This window comes from Saccostrea cucullata, unplaced genomic scaffold, assembly GCF_032062105.1.
Source record: "Saccostrea cucullata isolate Sc308-1 unplaced genomic scaffold, CSIRO_AGI_Scuc_v1 ctg897, whole genome shotgun sequence".
Taxonomy (NCBI): domain Eukaryota; kingdom Metazoa; phylum Mollusca; class Bivalvia; order Ostreida; family Ostreidae; genus Saccostrea; species Saccostrea cuccullata.
The window spans coordinates 105,389-124,052 of NW_026929693.1; the positions used below are offsets into that span (position 1 = coordinate 105,389).

General features: G+C 32.6%; 2 protein-coding genes across 2 annotated transcripts; one reads left to right on the forward strand and one right to left on the reverse strand.

The window, feature by feature from the left end:
* Window positions 1-448: 448 nt before the first annotated feature.
* On the reverse strand, window positions 449-18,505 carry LOC134281838 (metalloproteinase inhibitor 1-like). Its single transcript, XM_062764276.1, has 5 exons — window positions 18,248-18,505; window positions 13,735-13,877; window positions 2,275-2,380; window positions 1,697-1,818; window positions 449-760 (listed from the first exon to the last, which is right to left on the reverse strand). Exons 1-5 carry the CDS (start codon window positions 18,360-18,362, stop codon window positions 602-604), a joined length of 645 nt encoding a protein of 214 aa, XP_062620260.1. The 5' UTR covers window positions 18,363-18,505; the 3' UTR covers window positions 449-601.
* On the forward strand, window positions 6,924-10,254 carry LOC134281835 (uncharacterized). The gene is made up of 2 exons (XM_062764274.1): window positions 6,924-7,130; window positions 8,809-10,254. Exons 1-2 carry the CDS (start codon window positions 6,924-6,926, stop codon window positions 10,252-10,254), a joined length of 1,653 nt encoding a protein of 550 aa, XP_062620258.1.
* Window positions 18,506-18,664: the final 159 nt, after the last annotated feature.

An 18,664-nucleotide genomic window follows, 5' to 3' on the forward strand; every position in this document is an offset into this window, starting at 1 on the left:
AATTTTCCACGGTGAAACTTTCCTAATTAAATGAACAATATGTCGTAATTACCTGCATATGGGGCTTACATCTCGAACTTATTCGATATTCAAAAGCATTCTCTGAATACTACTAAATTTAAAACCGAGAGAGGTTATTGAAAGAAAAATTGATGTCCTAGGGATTTGAACAATATCGTTCAAAGTCAATATTTCCTAAATTCTGTTCCTTGTTTATTTGGGGAAAAGGCGAAGAAACGGACAGAGAGCAACCTAAATAATATCTTTAAAAAGCACACCCTGTTGATCGACCACACCCACTGTGATCACGTTGTATTAATACACTGTAAAATGAACAGAAAATTCATCCACTGTAATTTTTTTTTCAATCAAGATTGTCTTCTTTCATCAGTTTATTAAATCGTTAACTGATAATAATCCTTTTAAAAATAAAAAAAAAGCCATAAAATATGAAAGAAAACTTTAATTAAAAAGATAATATCATGTAACAATGTTTTCTAAACAAACTACATCTATATCACATTTAAATTACCAAGCCTGAAAATAGTGTCAAACATAGGTTGTTGATTTCTCTGAGGTATCAGACAGGATATTTTTTCAATTATTTATCTAAAGGACACGGTTTCCGTTCAAGAAACCGCCATGTACATTTCCCTCCCTTTCTTTTGACACATACAGCTTGCTGCTCCTCGCACGGTGAATACCATTCCGCGTGACACACTCGCTTCCTCTTCCATCGTCCCAGAAGCATTTCATTTACCTTTAAATATTAATTCAACATCATCTAAACATTATTCATTATTGTTTTTAGTACTAAATGCAAGGATATACATTTACAGTGCTAAATGGTTTAAACTTGAAACTATTATTTTTCGTGATAAGAAATATGCCTTCAAACATGGGTAAAATGTTTAGTTAATCCAGAATCATTTTCATGACTATATTTCCGAAGCCATTGTGGCTTCGGAAAGTAATCATGGATTTAAGAAAATATAATTGTAATTATAAAACAATCTGCAGATTTTTCGTTTTGTTTTGAAGAGAAAGATTTATGAAAAAAAGAAACTCTTTCAAAATCAAAAGGGAAAATTTGATACTCAAAAGTCGTATTTCTTCATGTCAACTTGTAAGATCTTGTCCCTATCATTTACACGACCTGTGATCTAAAGTAAGACTTTTTAAGGATGCTTTTATTTTAGCCATGCGATTTGCATTTCTCATATTTTTTATTCATATTTTAATTTTTGTTCTATTCAAAATCAAGTGGGCATATATCATGAATATAAAAAATAATAACATCTTCATTACTTATATAATATTTTAAACAAAATCTCTGAAGAATTCTTTTGACATTCAAAATCAAGTGGGTATATATAGAAAATAATAAAATCTTCTTTACTTAAATATTTGAAACAAAATCTTTAAAGAATATTTTTTTTATATTACTAAATTCTGAAAACTGACTTACATTATAACACTACAAATTTAAAAAAATTAAGTGTCTCAATTCAAACTATTGCAATTACAACATGATCACATAAGTGTTTTGTCACATTGTAACACAAATGAAAACCAAAAAGAAAAGTTTAATATACAAGTACGTTATCTTCAAAACTTGAACGATTCAGTGTTAGAGATTTGCTGAGAGTCTGCGTTGCTTCAATCTGAAAAGAAAGTTCAATGTTACTTAACTTACCCTGCATTTACAGTTGGCAGAATATAATCCACGGATTCCGGCCAATTGCCCTTCCTTCAGCTCAGAAAATGGAACAGTTGTGAAACAGGAAGACACCACCATATGATTATTTCGGATATAGCCTGAATCATTAAGGATCGCATTTTCAAACTATACATGTATATTAATATCGTAGGAGTCACTGTGATATTTACCAATATTATATTATTGAAATTAAAGAAACTGCATCTAATGAAATCTTGAAAAGTTTAATTATTTGCCCTCTCCCGACTGACTGACCCTAGTCATTCTTTATAAATTCAAATAAATACACTTTGAAAATCAGTTGATCTTAAACTTTCTTAAAAATGAAAATAACCTACCTACTGACCCTTTTTTTTATTCACAAACATTGTTTTAAAATTGGCTAAACAAGACATCTATTCAAGTACAGTAATAGTGTTGACAAGACGTTATCCAAGGTTTTTGATGCTAATGTAGATCGATATGAAAATAAATCTTTTCACAAATGGCCTCATTTATTTTCGTTCAAAACTATGACAGTAAGAGTAATTGCTTCTCAACAACGCGTATCTCACCCGTCATGTAATATACAGTTCCCACAGTCAGCTCTATACCACAGGATCCGTCAAAAGCATCAGAAGTCACATAATCTTTATCTGCCACCTCAAAAGATTCAGACCTCTACAAAACAATAACGAGATTACGTACAGATTACAAATTAATGTCATTACAGATAACATATAGATGTTATTATTATAGATGACACTTCAGAGCATTTAATTGTAGACCTCCTTAATGGAAGATTTTGGGTATACAGTTTTTGCTCTGTTTGTCTGTTCGTTTACAAAATTTGATTTTGCTCATAACTCCTGACTGGATAGAGCTATATCTTAAATACATGTACTTTACATGTCTATTCATTGTGACGAAACATTAACATATAATATCTCTTCACCTTGAAGTTTGACTCTCTTTATCCAAAAAAAATTACAAAACCTTGATTGGTGTTTAGGCTTTCACACAACACATGTGTGTTTATTCCGATAAGATGGTTTCTTGGATATAAAATGTTATGATCTTTTCATTTCCAAGTTAAAATTTGAGCCACTTTTTATAAAAAAAAAACCTTGGTCAAGACTTGTGAAAAATAATTACTAGAGCTTTCATATATCACAGACGCATTTCATTGACAAAACCTATAATGGATTAATGCAAATTTAACCTTTTGAATTTTTAAAGACCTAGAAATATGTTGAATGTATTACATAAACTATCATATTACTTGATCAAAGCGTCACTTTACAGCAAATCTTAAGAGTAATTAGAGTTAATTAAAGACGAATGATACCAACATTTTTTTCTTTGGAGGAGATTTAATATCATGTCACAGGCTTTTAACCTAAGTCTTCGGAAATGAAATAGATTTGGAAAATATTAGTTAATACTTCAATAAATAACAAATAGTTACAAATCACACTCAGTTAAGATTTACAGACGACAAAAAATTTCAGAATATGTTAGCTTTGTGCTAAAAGTGTTATATAAACTTTCAAAAAGCGAGGTAAACGCAAAATGGTGAAAAATCAGAAAAATCACATTGGCTGATTTTTACCATTTTGCCCCCGCCCCTAAAATTTGCCTGGCTTGGTATATATTTTTAAAGGTTTACATTATTGATGAACATTCAACGACACGGCTCAATTTTCAATGTAGTAGGACCTCAATCCAACACCTTCGGTCTCAATATTGACATATAGAAAAATAACACCCATCCTCAGGTCAGTTCTCAACTGTGGTCAAACGTCTACATTACAGTGGCATGCGGTGAATGTAATTAGCTTTTCTTCTTAAATTTCTTAATCTTTACAGGTGATTTCTTATTTTTTGACTTTGATCTTCCTTTCCAAATACGACTCGCTTTGATGAAACTCTAGATCTGAATGACGCTCAATGTTAGAGAGCTTTAAAATAATGCAGGAGAAGTGCTCACACCATGGGATGCATTGGTATTATAACATTTTTATTATTTCATTAGTATTGAATTCTAGAGGATGTTACATGCTAGGAATTATATAGAATGTTAATATGAAGTGCCTTTATTTACGAATTATTTTGTCTCTATCATTCATTAATTTTTTCGGATTATTAGACAAACATGAAAATCAGAAGTTTAATTTGGATAGCCAGTTTGGTATGCATATTTATTTTCACTAAATGATTTCAAGAAAAAATAACTGTGAATTATACATGTAATTAAGTGAATGTAAGTTTAAATGCAATCTTTTTTTAAATAAATATTTGTATCTCGTTTGTTGTAAATTGTGGAACTAGATTAGAAATATTTCACAGGTTGTGTCTTAAAAAATATTTGAATACAAGTACATGCAAATTAAAGAAGAAGATAAATTCATCTTAGATAAGTCCTTATGACGTCATTTTAAAGCCAGGTACAAACAGGTGTATGCATGATATATTCAGCCACTAGTATCTGCAACTCTTCAAATGCCGTTTTATTGTGAATTGTTTATTAAATGACTTCAGCTTTTCTACGGTCTTGCTGAAAGTCTATATTTCACAAATCCTTTGGCTGATACAATGACACCTCCCCCAATCCCTTGCCTTTCCTTGCAGACACACAAACACTTCTAATTTGCTAACCAAATGTACATATGCCATACATGCATACCGGTATCTAAAACTTTTAATGGACCCCATGGTCAATCTTTGGTAATTTAAAATGTCATTGATTGGATATATGATACAGACTGATTTTTAAAAAGACGTCAATTAACCCCCTTCACCGCAGTCACGCATTTTAACGCAAATACCATTTCCTATTTCTAACGCAAAATCACGCATATACCGTTTCCCCGCAATCACGCAATTTCACGCACTTAAAAAAGTTCATTTAATCTTCAATTTATTGCCAAATTCCATCTATTTTATGCTTGCTTAAATCTCATAAAATAAGAAAAGTTATTTTATTATTAAATATTGCGTCATAATAGCGAGCGCGTCGCGAAGCGACGCTCGCAAAGCGAGCTCAATAGACTAACGTGTAAGAACAGAGGAAATTCGGATTGAAATCTGTACATACGTCAGCCAAATTTCTCTGTGAAACATTCCCAGAATTCCTGCACTACCCAATGTCCTTTGCGCAAATAAATAAATAAATAATAACGTAAAGCATAAAAGGCTAGATCAGTCTGTAGAAATCTTTCAAAGAAACAAAAAATAACTCTACAATGTTTTTCAACCAAAATTGCACTAGGTCTATAGTTTCAAACACACGCTCGGCTGTCTCCGTAAGCTCCGACGAGCTCCGTGACGTCGTGTGACGTCACACTAGTCGAGATGTCTCGTGCGGCTTAATTGATGTTTGAAGTAGCTGATCAATTTTTAGAGTGTTTTTGATGGTACATGTACATGCGCTCGCCCCAACGGTCACACCGTAAAACATATCATTACTTACGCTAAACTTTAGAGAGACTTGTACCATGCTATAAAGTGCTTGCGGGGAAAAGGTAGCGTCATATTTCTATGACGTGAACATTAAGTGTATGTTGCGTCACAGATCATTAAGTTGTAAAGAGTTCATAAGTATTCAAAAAATAAAACGTCGGAAAAAAATAACGATATATTTAGATTGAGCATGTCAGTAAAAGTCATAATGTTTGTCACATTGTCAAAGTAATTTCTGGCTATTATGTAAAGTGAGTTTCTCCATGGTTATATGTTGAAATCAATTTTGTAATGTTTTGCGTTGAACACAGTTATAAAAATAATTATATTTTGTTTTATTACATTTTGCGTTGTTCTGAATACAATAACTAAAGTCGCATTTACAACAAAAACGTATCTTATTACATTATGCGTTAATCCCATCGCAAATTGTAAAAGCGCAAAATGTCATAATCATTACAGTTTGTGTTTTTACAATTTGAGTTAATCTCTACGCAAAATGTAATAAGCTAAAAAGGTAACTATCCCATTTAATTAAATTTTGCGTTTTGATACATTTCTCTTTGTAACACAGCATTCATATTTACCTTTTCAAGTAATAGACATGTATTATGTCGATACATTGTAAATAGATAAACACTTTAAAATTTCGAAACATTTTTGCTACAATAAATAACATCAGTGTCAGATCAAGAAATCAATCCCAATAATTCGTGAAGAAATGTAGCATTTCAACAATTGTCTTAAGATAAGTCGCGATTAAAATTGAAATTACTTATTTTATTCACAGATATGCATATCCTGGCGTGGAGATAGAACTTTGAATATTTCATCTGCCGTACCCGCACCACTACTTAATTTCATTGAAAAGAGAAAGAATCAATCCGATCCGGAAACAATTTCTTTTTTCACACACAGAGCAAAAGTTTTCAATTATACTAGATTAATTCAGAATAACTTCACAAAGTTCCTCATCAGCAGTTATCTGACATTTTGTCCAAATAAACCATTGTGTTACGATCAAGGTGCCTTTTATCAAAATTATATGTTTCAATTTAATGGAAAACACCCGCTTTGTCGACCATGTAGCTGTGCAAATGACTGTTACAAGAAACATGAGTGTTGTGTATCAAAATACATCGCTCAAATAAATACTACTCAACACAACCTTCATAACACCAGCGTTCCTATTAAGAAAGATGAATCGTCTTTTTCTTGTACAAGAACAGTATTGGGTGAGATTTATGATGATAGAACAGGACAATCATTACAAATAGCGCCTGCAGCAAGATACTGGATAGTGGCAAAGTGTCCAAAGGATTACCCTCCAAACAATGTATGGAGAAAGTGCAAAAAATTTTTACCCATAAAAATGCTTCAAAGTGAGGAGCTGCAAATACCGGTATATTCAAGTAAAACAAATGATAGTTACCAAAACGTGTATTGTGCACAATGCTTCGGTGAGAAACAGGAAGACCTTTATCCATGGAGAAAGATTATTGTGACAAACAATTACACAGAATTGAACAGACAAGAAAACTATTTTAATCTCGCTTCGTCAGACCCAAAGTTTACCCTAATTCTATACCCACCTTCGTTTTTAAAAGAAAGCTTGGTATGTAGTTTACCATCCATTTCCAAATGTAATGAAACAGGCCTTTGGGACCGATTAGATAGCACATTAAAATGGGCTTGCGAGACAATGCCACAAGTACTTAACTATTTATTTAATAGAAAGACATACAAAAACGTATACTGCGTGATGTGTAACACATTTTCTCCAGAATATACAATACCGATCACCGTGACCAGTGGCTCTCCAGTAGAAATAACACATTATATCTTAGATGATTTCCGACAAACCCTTGGCTTATTTCCCTCATTGCTAAGCTACTCAGCACAGAAGACTTTTCATGATTACAGTGTTGAAAGACTTTGTCCATCAGAGATGGTCTATAGCCCGGTTTTGGTGAGTACCCATTACACCGTGTCAGCTATTAGAAATTGAAATCGTTCTCCATTTCACTAATACTTTATGCCATCTAAACGATCAAATTTTCATAAAAATGTAAATTATAGTGTAGAAACTAGTGTTTATTATTAAGGTATGTTTTCTTAAGCCAATAGTTCTGTGTCATTTTTTCCCCAACATTGGAAGTGTTAAGAATACATTTGCATCCAAAAAGAACTTACATAGGAATTGGATTATCCTTTCGTATAGGCTATAAACATTAATGTTAAGCACATCATTAAACTACATGTGTATCAAAGAATACATGCCAGAAAGAGAAGGTCGGGACCATATTTATCAGAAGGCAAATAGAGTTCTTTCACTAGATGAGACAAATTGTTTGCTGTATATTTCTTTTCTACAGTTTTTGTCAGCGAATTTTCTTTCTATATACTCAGTGTAAGGATATCCGATCCTCAGTTTACCTGGTTTGATTACTCCTTCATAGCACCTTATCCCACCTCTGTTGAATTTAGCGGTCCGTGTTTTCCCTGTTCCTAATTTTTATTGTTTCAATAGACTTATTTGATTGTTATTTTATTTAACCTGACATCAAGGTCTTATGTGAATAAAACAACCAATGTAAGTTGTGAATTTTTAACATAAAAATGAGTTATAAAGAGCTTTGTGAAATATTTTTAAAAACAACGGTTTCATTTAAATTTTCTACAGAAACACCAAAAGATTTTTTAGAACGCCTAATCATAAAAATATTTAAATCTATCTTCAGATAATTGAACTTTGAACGGTTTATATGAATTACACGTACTTTTTGTTTCTTTACAGGTAGGTTCAGTCCTATTACAGATACATGTAGGTGTAATTGAATGATACCTATTTTTAAATCAGTCGATACGTAAACATAGGTAGTGACTGTCCCTTCGCCAAGCGCTCGACATTAGAAGTGAAAGTCACGGGTCTTTCGGATATGACCTTAAAAACGTAGGTCCGGTGTCACGGTAGGCATTGGCACGATAAAGAACCCTCACTGTTCAATGGCCCTGAGTCCCGAGTATAGGTCTAAATTTGAGGCCCTTCACCTGCATACGGTTACGTCTCTATATGAGTGAAAAACTCTCTAGAGGGACGTTAAACAATATTCAATCAATCAATAAATCATTCGAAGATAAGTACAGTTGATTTTAACAAGGAACAATTAAAACACCCCCCAAATGATCTGATGCTACATGTAGGTACGAATTAAATATACCTGGGTTATGTTCGGTTACGCCTATATTTAATTTTTGGAAAATCTTCATTTCTGTTACAAAGACAACCCTGAAATCCACTGAACCTTACCTATCTACAAATGAATTAAAGATAGGATTTGTCCAAAATGTCGTAGACAAATTTTTAACATTGTACATGTAAACAGTCAAGCAATGCCCCAGTGTGATGTGGGGGATCATTGATTACACAGTGAAAATGCACTATTTCTTTAAAAATATCTTTTTCTTCTCCTGCAATATAAGCCATGAAAGTGAGGAGTTAAATAATAATAATGAGCATGGACGCATCTTCAAATATTTTAAATTAAATGGCTCCTTGGTAAAGAGTTTGGTTTTATACTGGGATAGGTTGCTTTGATTTTACAGTGAAAATGCATTAATTCTTTGAAATGTATTTTTCATTTCAGGTAAGATGCCTGTCAATATTTTGTGATTCTGAATATGCTCAAAGAGGGCCAAAATGTCACCGTCGAATTTCCAATGACTTCTCTGGGCCCTATGTCATACGTGCATCACTGTGCACTACAAGGTTCCTCACTTTGAATTTGTTAGATGAGATAAAGAAACAGATGGTAGAAAAACTGTTGAATGTACCCAGATTCTCTCCCAGGGAAACTGACATCCTATTTTATTCGCCATTTCTCACGAGGTCCTATAAATTTTGCTATCCATTCGTAGCAAGTTTTCTTCCTGCTGGTGTGACAAACATATTTGCCGTAACAAACTACTTGTTGACGTTTACAAAAAACTTAACTGATGGTCTTTTTTCGAAGCATGTACAAATCAAACAAAATGGTGTTGATAGTAACGCTTTCAAAACAATGTCTCGTAAATCTGGGCCTAAAAAACACTTTTTCCGCAGGAATAAACCGCCTCCTTTTGAAAATAATGTAACACACTGGCAACACTGTCCAAAGATTTACCTACCAGCAAGCTATCATCTTAATCATTGCGACTTCGAAATTTGCATCAAAGAATATGACATTTGTTTTGAAAGTCACATGGCAAAATTTGACCAAGAAGACACTGCCATCGCTTTATGTTTAGATGATTATAAAAGGATTGTTGATAATTATATGAGAAGAACTACTGGCGAAGATTCAACAGAAACCTACTTTTCTGTGATTTGTCTGTCCGTATCGTCTATTGGCTGTCTTCTCACTGTCACAAAATCTTTGGTGTTTTGGAACACTGCCAGAACCTTGCCCACCCCACTGACTATAAAGATGACACTGTCTTTTACGCTTTTTCTGGCTAATACCTTCTATACAGCTTCGAGATTTTTTATTTACATTTATCCAGTTTGCATGGTTCTGGGAATAGCCTCTCATTATCTTTGGCTGTTGGTGTTAAGTTTAATGACTACTCTCTGTTTTGACCTGTTTCTTACCACCTTTCGGATCTTTAAAAGTCGATATTCAAAAAGCTTTTTGACCTATTTAGTAGCAAACATAACGTTAGGCTTAGTTATTGTGGCGATACACATTCGATTAAGTTATGTAATATCTGGAGGATCGAGCATTGGGTATTCAAAAACCACATGTTTTATCGAGAATGGCCTTCTTAAGTTCTTTACATTACTTCTCCCAGTTTCTCTGATGGTCTTTCTGAACACTCTTCTTGTTTTTGTAACGATATTCTTCATTAAAAGAAAAATATCTTTCTCAAATTCTCGAGATAAACAGATTTTGAAGATCTATTTTAAACTGTCGACAATTACGGGAATGACCTGGATTTTTGGTTTGTTGTATGAGATATTCGGTATACCTTTCTTTATACATGTCCATAGTTTTTTCAACGGTAGTATTGGCATTTTCATGTTTGCTGCATTTGGATATCAAATTGACTCTTAGAAATTAGCAATGAAGTCTTCTCTCTTTATGAATTGAAGACATAGAATTAAGTAAAAATACTCTTAGCACTTTAATCGAACCCCGTTGTTTCTCTTTGTCTTGTAGCTGAAAATGGAATTTATTAAAACGAGTGAGACAAGAGAGCTTCGCGTTCGTAAAAATTTCAACAAAAAATGGTTGCGCAAGCTAAACGTATTTCATCCCTAACATCTCCTACTACATAATATTCAATCTGCTGTTATTTGATTTAAATCTGTCTTTTTGTAACATAACTAACAATGTATCTTAGGCATACAATCATGGTTAAGAGTTGACAATTTATAGCTTAGCAATACCGGTAGTGAGAATCATCAATGAAAGCATTGCAAAATCGGTTTTAACAACCTATTTTCAGACATTCTGACAGTTTTAGTCTCTGATGTGATGATTTATTAAGGACTCTCTACTTTACAATACAAGAAGGAGTATTTGAACACTTTTGTGAAGGTAATTCAGGGGAAAAGTGCGAGTTTTTCCGCACTCCCTTTTTTTCTTACACTGTGATTAAATTTGAAAATATCTTGCACATTGTGTCACAAATAAAGTGCATGTATTACGTAATTTAAAAAAAAATATGTAATGACATCTAAGGCAGATTGGAATTTAATCTTATTGAGATCCCTGTTTTGTATATATTTATCATGTTAATGATTGTGCTTTTTCAGCTTACTATACTACGCATAAATTAGGAAGGAGATTTTGAAAAAAAAGTATTATTAAAGACAACAATTTATATTTTGTTGATACAAGTATGATTTTTAAGATATCAAGGTAAAACATGCATTTTTATATTACCTAACTTTTCCTTGCATCTTTTTTCTTTTTCATGTTTACCTTCAGATGGTAAATTTAATTCTAATACATAATTTATATTCATAACTGGCATATCTTTACATCAAGTGTTGATTGCTCTGAATATCAATTCAAAGAACTCAAGATGATACATGTAAATACCTCGATCAAATGCATTGTATATATATAACTTAGTAAGTGAGTTAAATACATGTTGTCTAAATATATCGAATTAAATATATACAAACCTTTTTTTTAATACTTAATTTTTATAATATTTTTTCATATTCAATTTTTTTCTTCTGAATATATCGAAAGAGTACTAGTACATTGAAGTTACTGTTGTACTGTTTCTAGCTGTAAATTTCACGTACATAGATGTCCTATTACTAAAGAGGTCATTAAAACAACCAAAACTGCGAATAACCGACATGTTTTACCTTTGCTTTTCTAATTGTGTGTTTGTTTGGTTATTAACGTCTCTTCGAAAGATGTTCGCTGATTTTAAGACTCTGTCATCTAATTAATTGTATGTAATTCATTTAAATGAAATCAGAAATATACAACTACATCCAGTAGGACTTTAGATATACATGTATTTGCTCTGATTTAAATAAGTTTTATTGTGTTTAAACCATAATACCTTTAAATTAAAGAAATAAGAAAATTAGCTGTAATAGATTCAAAAACGTAGGATTACAAACAGGTATTCTGTAAGGATATAGATACATGTGTACAATCTTGAGGCGTTCTATTGTTAAGAATATATAAAGCTGTTATACTGTCCATAACATACTGTATGCAGGGAAATTTTCGCCCCCGTTTTATTTTCGCCTTACCCTCATTTGGGCGAATTTAAAACGGGGCGAAATGAAATAATACGGTATAATTTCTTAATTAAACTCTGATTGGGCGAATTTTAAACAGGACAAAATTGTTTGCAAGTGTGAAAGGGCGAAAATTAAATGGGGCGAAAATAACCCTGTATACAGTATTAAGATATAAACCTGTTATATTGTTAAAAAATGCTGGCATGTTTTTAGGCCGCAGGAAGACAAATGCATTTGTACCACTGTTGTTTAATTACAGTCATGTCATTGTGTTAGATATTGTAATAAAATGATTCTCTTATTTTTGTGCTGTTCTAACTTCACGAAAAAAAATTAAAATGCGTTTTCTGCGTAAATTACCATTTGCTTATTTCTATAATCCCTACAGCTATCTTTAAATTTCCTGCTTTAACTTTAAAGTCTACCAATTTATCATATTTACCTGGTTGTGCGTCGCCCTCGTCGCACAAGGGTAGAGCGCTTGCTCTAAAGTTGCGGACTAAAGTGTGGATCTTTACGTCGCCGGTTCGAATCCCTTTGCAGGACGTGACGAACGATTCTTCGGATGAGACCGTATAAACATTGTTCCTGTGTCATAGTACAGGTACTGGCACTAAAAAGATGCTTGAGTACCCAAAAGCATTTAGTGCCGAGTAGAGGTAAAAATTTGCACCTTATACCGGCAAATAGTAATGTTTCAACATGAGTGAAAAAAATAGCAAAGAGAAAAATAATCTTGGAAATGGGGATATCAATTAAAATTAAGATATTTACGTGTATTTTTTTTAAAATGTAGTTTTGAATTTTCTTTTAAGTTTTTTGGGGATTTTCTTGAAATACATTATTTGATTCTCGCCACGTCCAGATCTAGAATATGCTGTAGTACGTCTGAAGATTTCCTAATTTGCAACATTAATGCTTTTGTGATGAGTACTAACAGGTACTTAGAAGAGCACATGCTGGGCCCGGCAATGTGTTTTTTTTTTTATAAAGATTGTTATGAAGGTTAGAAATTGAAATCCAGTATTGATAGGATATATATCAACGTCACCTTCTTTGACTGGAGTGCTAAAGACTGAATGTGACACTGGAGAATATCTTCTTTAGAAAGTGAACTTAATTATAAGTAGGATTTCAAAACATTAGGATTTCAAAACATTAAAGCCCCGTGGGGATCCGGGTTAGAATAGGTCCTCAGTACCCCTTGCTTGTCGTAAAAGGCGACTAAATGGGGCGGTCCTTCGGATGAGACCGTATAAACCGAAGCCCCGTGTCACAGCAGGTGTGGCACGATAAAGATCCCTCCCTGCTCAAAGGCCCTGAGTGCCGAGCATAGGCCTAAATTTGCAGCCCTTCACCGGCAATGGTGACGTCTCCATATCAGTGAAATATTCTGGAGAGGGACGTTAAACAGTATATAATCAATCAATCAATCAAAACATTAAAAGAAGTTAGATTCTTTTATAATGATAATTTTTATATAATTTATGAAAGTGAGCCTTACCAAAAAACAAAACAAAACATAACAAAACAAAAACGCCCTAGTTATAATAGGTTCAAGCTTTGTCTGCTGAAACCATAATATGTTTCATGTAATCTATTTAACTCTTTGATCAACATTATGTTTTAGAGTCCTCGGCGACAACTCCATCCTTGTGTGTTTGCACATGTATGAAAAATGAAATTTCTTCGTATATAAAAAAAAAACAACCAAACAAACAAAAAATAACAATATATTGTCATCACGCACCAAAGGCAAAAAGAAATGAGATAGTTGCTTTCAAACAGGATTATAATACGCAACTGAACACAAACATACCTTAAAGATTTCGAGTATATCAATGGAGTAGTTGTATTCCTGGCGGTCCATTCTGTTGGGGATGATGCTTTCCCTGACGTAAGAATCCAGACTTCTGCCATCCCGAAAGTAAAGTTCAGCGGATGTGACGTTTGCAGTTATTGCTACAAAAATTGTACATACAGTATATAACCATTGCTTCTCTTCATGGCAATAATAAATAATGACTTAATTTTATTTAACATGTTTAAGGAATGATGCTTTTTTTTATTTCGCGGTTTATGAAAAAGCGTAAACTTGGCGTAAACTACCCCAAGTTAATGTTATATCGTATAACATAAGTCGAAATAAGCTTCACTCCTTACAATTTAATTTCAGTGTTGACAATGAGGCAATTTTTCTCCAGAAAAAAATTCAATTTGAACTTTCAAATTGAGTATATTTTAAAAGTAACGTCAAGCGGAGTGATACGATTTTGACGTTACTCATTGTGAGAAGGCAACTTATGTTATACGAAATGGCTAAATCTTCTACCCGAATCTGTTTCGAAAGGAAAAGCATCTTTCCTTTTATACTTGATACTTTAATTCTACTTTCAATGAATTGATCTTGGTATCTGGTTCTGGACAGAAAAAAACATATAAGGCTACTTTGTATGGTACAAAAACAGTTAATCCAGATACAGATGAAGATTTGCATATAACAGGGGTCTTATTTCAATTTAGATAATTTCATTAAAGCTGGTTTTATTCCAAGCTTTCTGTTTTCTGTTGAGCATTAAACATGAAAATCAGAAATGTTATCAATTCAACTACAACAAATTAAGTGAACGTATACTACATACAGTACAGGCAAAATCGGTATAATCACAACGCGGTTGGCCAGGTCAGGTAAACCGCGTTCCCTCCGCGGGAAAAAACCTGTCCCCGCCGCGGTTAAATCATCGATCAATTACTGACAATTAGTATCGTAAACAAACGGGAGTTATCTCCCCGAATTGTAATTTGCGAATTTTCCCTGTAACAAAAAAGAAAAACAAACAAAAACAAACAAACAAACAAACAAAAAACAACCGTGTGTTTATTCATAAATTTTGCTATGAATAGAATTTAAACTAAGAAAAAATAAGTTTATTTTTGTTTCTAAAATTACATATCAATCTTTGAAATTGAATAGAAAATTTTATTAAATTGTTACGTCTTTGCAATTGGTTAATTATTTTGTGTTATTAAGAATCTATCAAGAAACAAAATTAAATACTAGAAATTTTAATTAGTTTTTTTTTTAAATCTTCATATTATATGCAAACTGTAATAAATGTTGAACTCAGACTGTTTAAGTTTCGATGAACGATTTTCAGCATTCATTTGAAAAAAAGATGTACATCTTTTAAAAAATGTACATCTTCATATTGTTTATTAATTAATTTCGATTTATTGTATATAAAAAGTACAGGCTTTTTCTTAAAGTGTCAAATTACCGGAAAACATCCGATGACGAGCATTTGCAGTTACATGTTGTGGGCACGTGAACTAAAATTTTCTTTATCCAAGATATCAAGAAAAAGTTCTATTCTTCCTTATTTCTCATCGTTTATGTTCTGTTCCCAAATTAAGTTAATTTAATCAATTAATTTTCTTTAATGTATTTCCCTCTTTTATATAAATGTGCAGGCATTTTTCTCAAATTGTCAATTCACCGGAAAGCATTCGATGACGAGAGTTAACTTTGAGCACGTGAACTTTATACAAGAGATCAAGAAAAAATATCGTTTTTCACCTTCACAGTAACATGTTTTACTTTTTAATACAATGTCTTTCTTTTTAATTTTAATATTTCTCGATTTTCGTGTTCAATAGAAAAAATGTGCAGGTGTAATGATAAACTTCACAGACGAAATTATAGTTAATATTAATAAATATTCAATGCAAAAATTCATATATTTTTGTTTTCTTTGACAAATTCTGTTTCTTTGTGTATTAAGTATTAGCCGCGATCATTTCCTGTGTATAGGGATTTGCCTGAGCAGGAAACGACATGCCCTGGGGGTTTGGTATACCTTGGGTAAATGTGCACATCGTTGTCTAGCCATTCAACAACACATTTGATTCATAATTTCATTATTATTTCATCGATATCATTTTCAGATACGATTTAGCCTTGGAATTTGTGTCAAATTATTGTTGCTTTTTTTTAAACGGAGTGTATAAAAAGAATAAAAGTAAAAAAAAAAACTTTTAAAATAAATTAATGAAGTATTTGATATTAATTAAATCAAATAATGATCCAGTACTATGTTATTTCGTGTCTGTTTATATCTGTACCAGTTAGAAGATTGAAAGAGAGAGAGAGAGAGAGAGGGGAGATAGAGAGAAGAAAAAATCACAATTTTAAGGCACGTGCATGATCGTTTTTCCTCCTTTTTGATCAGTATATCAATTTCTTAAGTCTAGCGAATAAAACTACCGCTGATTTATCAGTTTATTGACCATTCGTCGAATTTGTCTTAAATTTTATTGTTATTTATCGAGAGACTTGTTTATGATCCACTTTCTTCTTTCGTTTAGCATATGTACATGACATGTAATTTGAATTACTTCCCTTTTTGTCGCCAGATTACAACAACAGATTTTGGTGGTAAAATAAAATGTATTTTTGTTATAAAATTTGATTAAGAAAAACACAGCATATCAAAATTGTCGAATTATTGAAAATATTTATTTGAAACAAAAAATTTATAAAGGATTTTGTCTGCAACAAAAACATTCTTTATTTCATGCATTTCAATTCATGAGCTACACATGAAAAAAAAAAAAAAACGGCTTCGTTTTACAATGTCGTAGGAAAACGCATACAGGTAATACACTCAGGTAACATCCTGTGTATATAGGTAGTATGTACACTAGACAGCGTCGTTCCCTCGGGGCTTCTCATCCGCTTCGAGTAAGCTCCACTCCACACCAAACTTACCTGAGGAAAACCGAACGGTTACACAGACATCTGAAAACTTGAAGCATGGCAACTTGCTGATTAAAATAAGTTAATTTCTGTGTTGTGTGTTCAAATATTTTAAGGGCCCATATTTGTGTTTGTGTTTTATTTAAACCGGAGAAATCTGAAATTTGTTTATGTTCATAAACATGATTTTAGTAATTTTCGAAAAGAGCAGAAAATAGAAATACATTCGAATACTAGCTATGATATTATTTATATTCTGAATAGAAATACCTGTGATTATTTTATTAACAAGACCCCCCCCCCCCAAAAAAAAAAAAAAAATCGTCGATATTTAGTTCATAGTCTTACAGTGTAGCGCATAATAATGGAGCAACGGTATTCCTACACTTAGGCGTGTTTTGTTAAAATTTAATCGTAATTATGTATCACTATCTATCATCGTTTTTCATGCTGTTATTTATAACAGACATGTATACAGAAGTAACGGTACTTTTCTAAATGAAACCAAATGACTAATATAATCTCGCAGATAAATAAACACATAGCTACATGTACATGTAACTGCAACTGCACGGGCTGTGAACACCGGATTACAGTGCATATAAAGAGAAGCGATATCATGGCATTCTTTAAATTTTAATCATACCTTTTTAGCAATTTGAAGATCATTTGGGATGGAATTATTGATTTTGAAAATAAACTTTAAGTTAATATATTCGATAAATTATTCGACTTTATTTCATCCTATACTGTACATGTATTACTGTTAACAGACGTTTTTGAGAATTAATTAATTTTGAGTGACCTTTGGTAAAAAAAAAAAAAAGAAACATTTTTTTATTAAACAATTTGATAAAACTTAAAAATGAATTTTTAAAGAATCCATGTAATGGTATAAATCTGTTAATATTAATGTGGTCGTAATCCTCCCCCCCCCCCCCCCCCTCATTTCGACACGATTAAAAATCGACAATACTTTACAGGTAAGAACATCTAAGCTGAAGAATAACGGTAGCGGGCCCCGCCGCGGTGTAAACACGGTCTCAGGTAGCACCGCGATCAAAACCCGCGACGGTGTAACGCGGAAAGGATTAATACATCGCGGAGGGGACGCGGTCTAATACGGGATCCGCGTTGCCTGTACTGTAGATATAAATACAGGTATATTGATTAAATGATCAGAAAGATAAGAGATAGAGAGAGCGCGTTCTGTAATTTTAAAACTATTTTATTGTTTAGAAAATTGAACGTTAACCAGGTATGTATGACATTGTATTGCCAAAAGTTAGTCTGGATGTCTTTAAAAAAACAATTTTGAAATTTATAAGCAAACAAACATGCAAACACGTATAAACAAAACATCTAATAGAAAATTGTATTATACAAGTAATTCAGATATTGTTTCTTTCTCAAAGTATAAAGATGTGATCTATGTTTGCTCTTTGACGTCAATCCATTTCTGAACAATAAATGGAAGATATTAATACTCTTGCTGATTCCAGTTTTATGCGTTATTATATTTCTTCCTTTTCAGGATTGACAGCCAATTAAAATGGATGAAAAAGATAATACTCACCAAATCCCCCATTGCAAAAGGAATTTTGAAAACGGGGCATATAACAGGAGCAACAAAATGCGGATTTTGTCAGTCCTAGTAAAAGTAATATTCCCAACATCACTGAATGAACCATTGCAACAAGTATCTTAGGTTTTTATGAACAAATGTAGGAACTGTCAGATTTGGGCTTGACCTAATAGCGGCTTTGACGTTTCTGGATGCTAGACCAAAGGGCAGAAAGATTTTTATCATGAAAATGTCCAATCAATAGCCCCCAGACTAAATGTGAGGCAAAGAAAAGGTTGCATATATACTAGAGAGGGTAGAATTCCTGCAATCAGCTATATTCCGATCGCGGCTGTTTTGACTGACAACGACAAAATTTGATCCCATGTTGTCCATAGGGAAAAGATCCTAAGCTAATGCATTTACAAG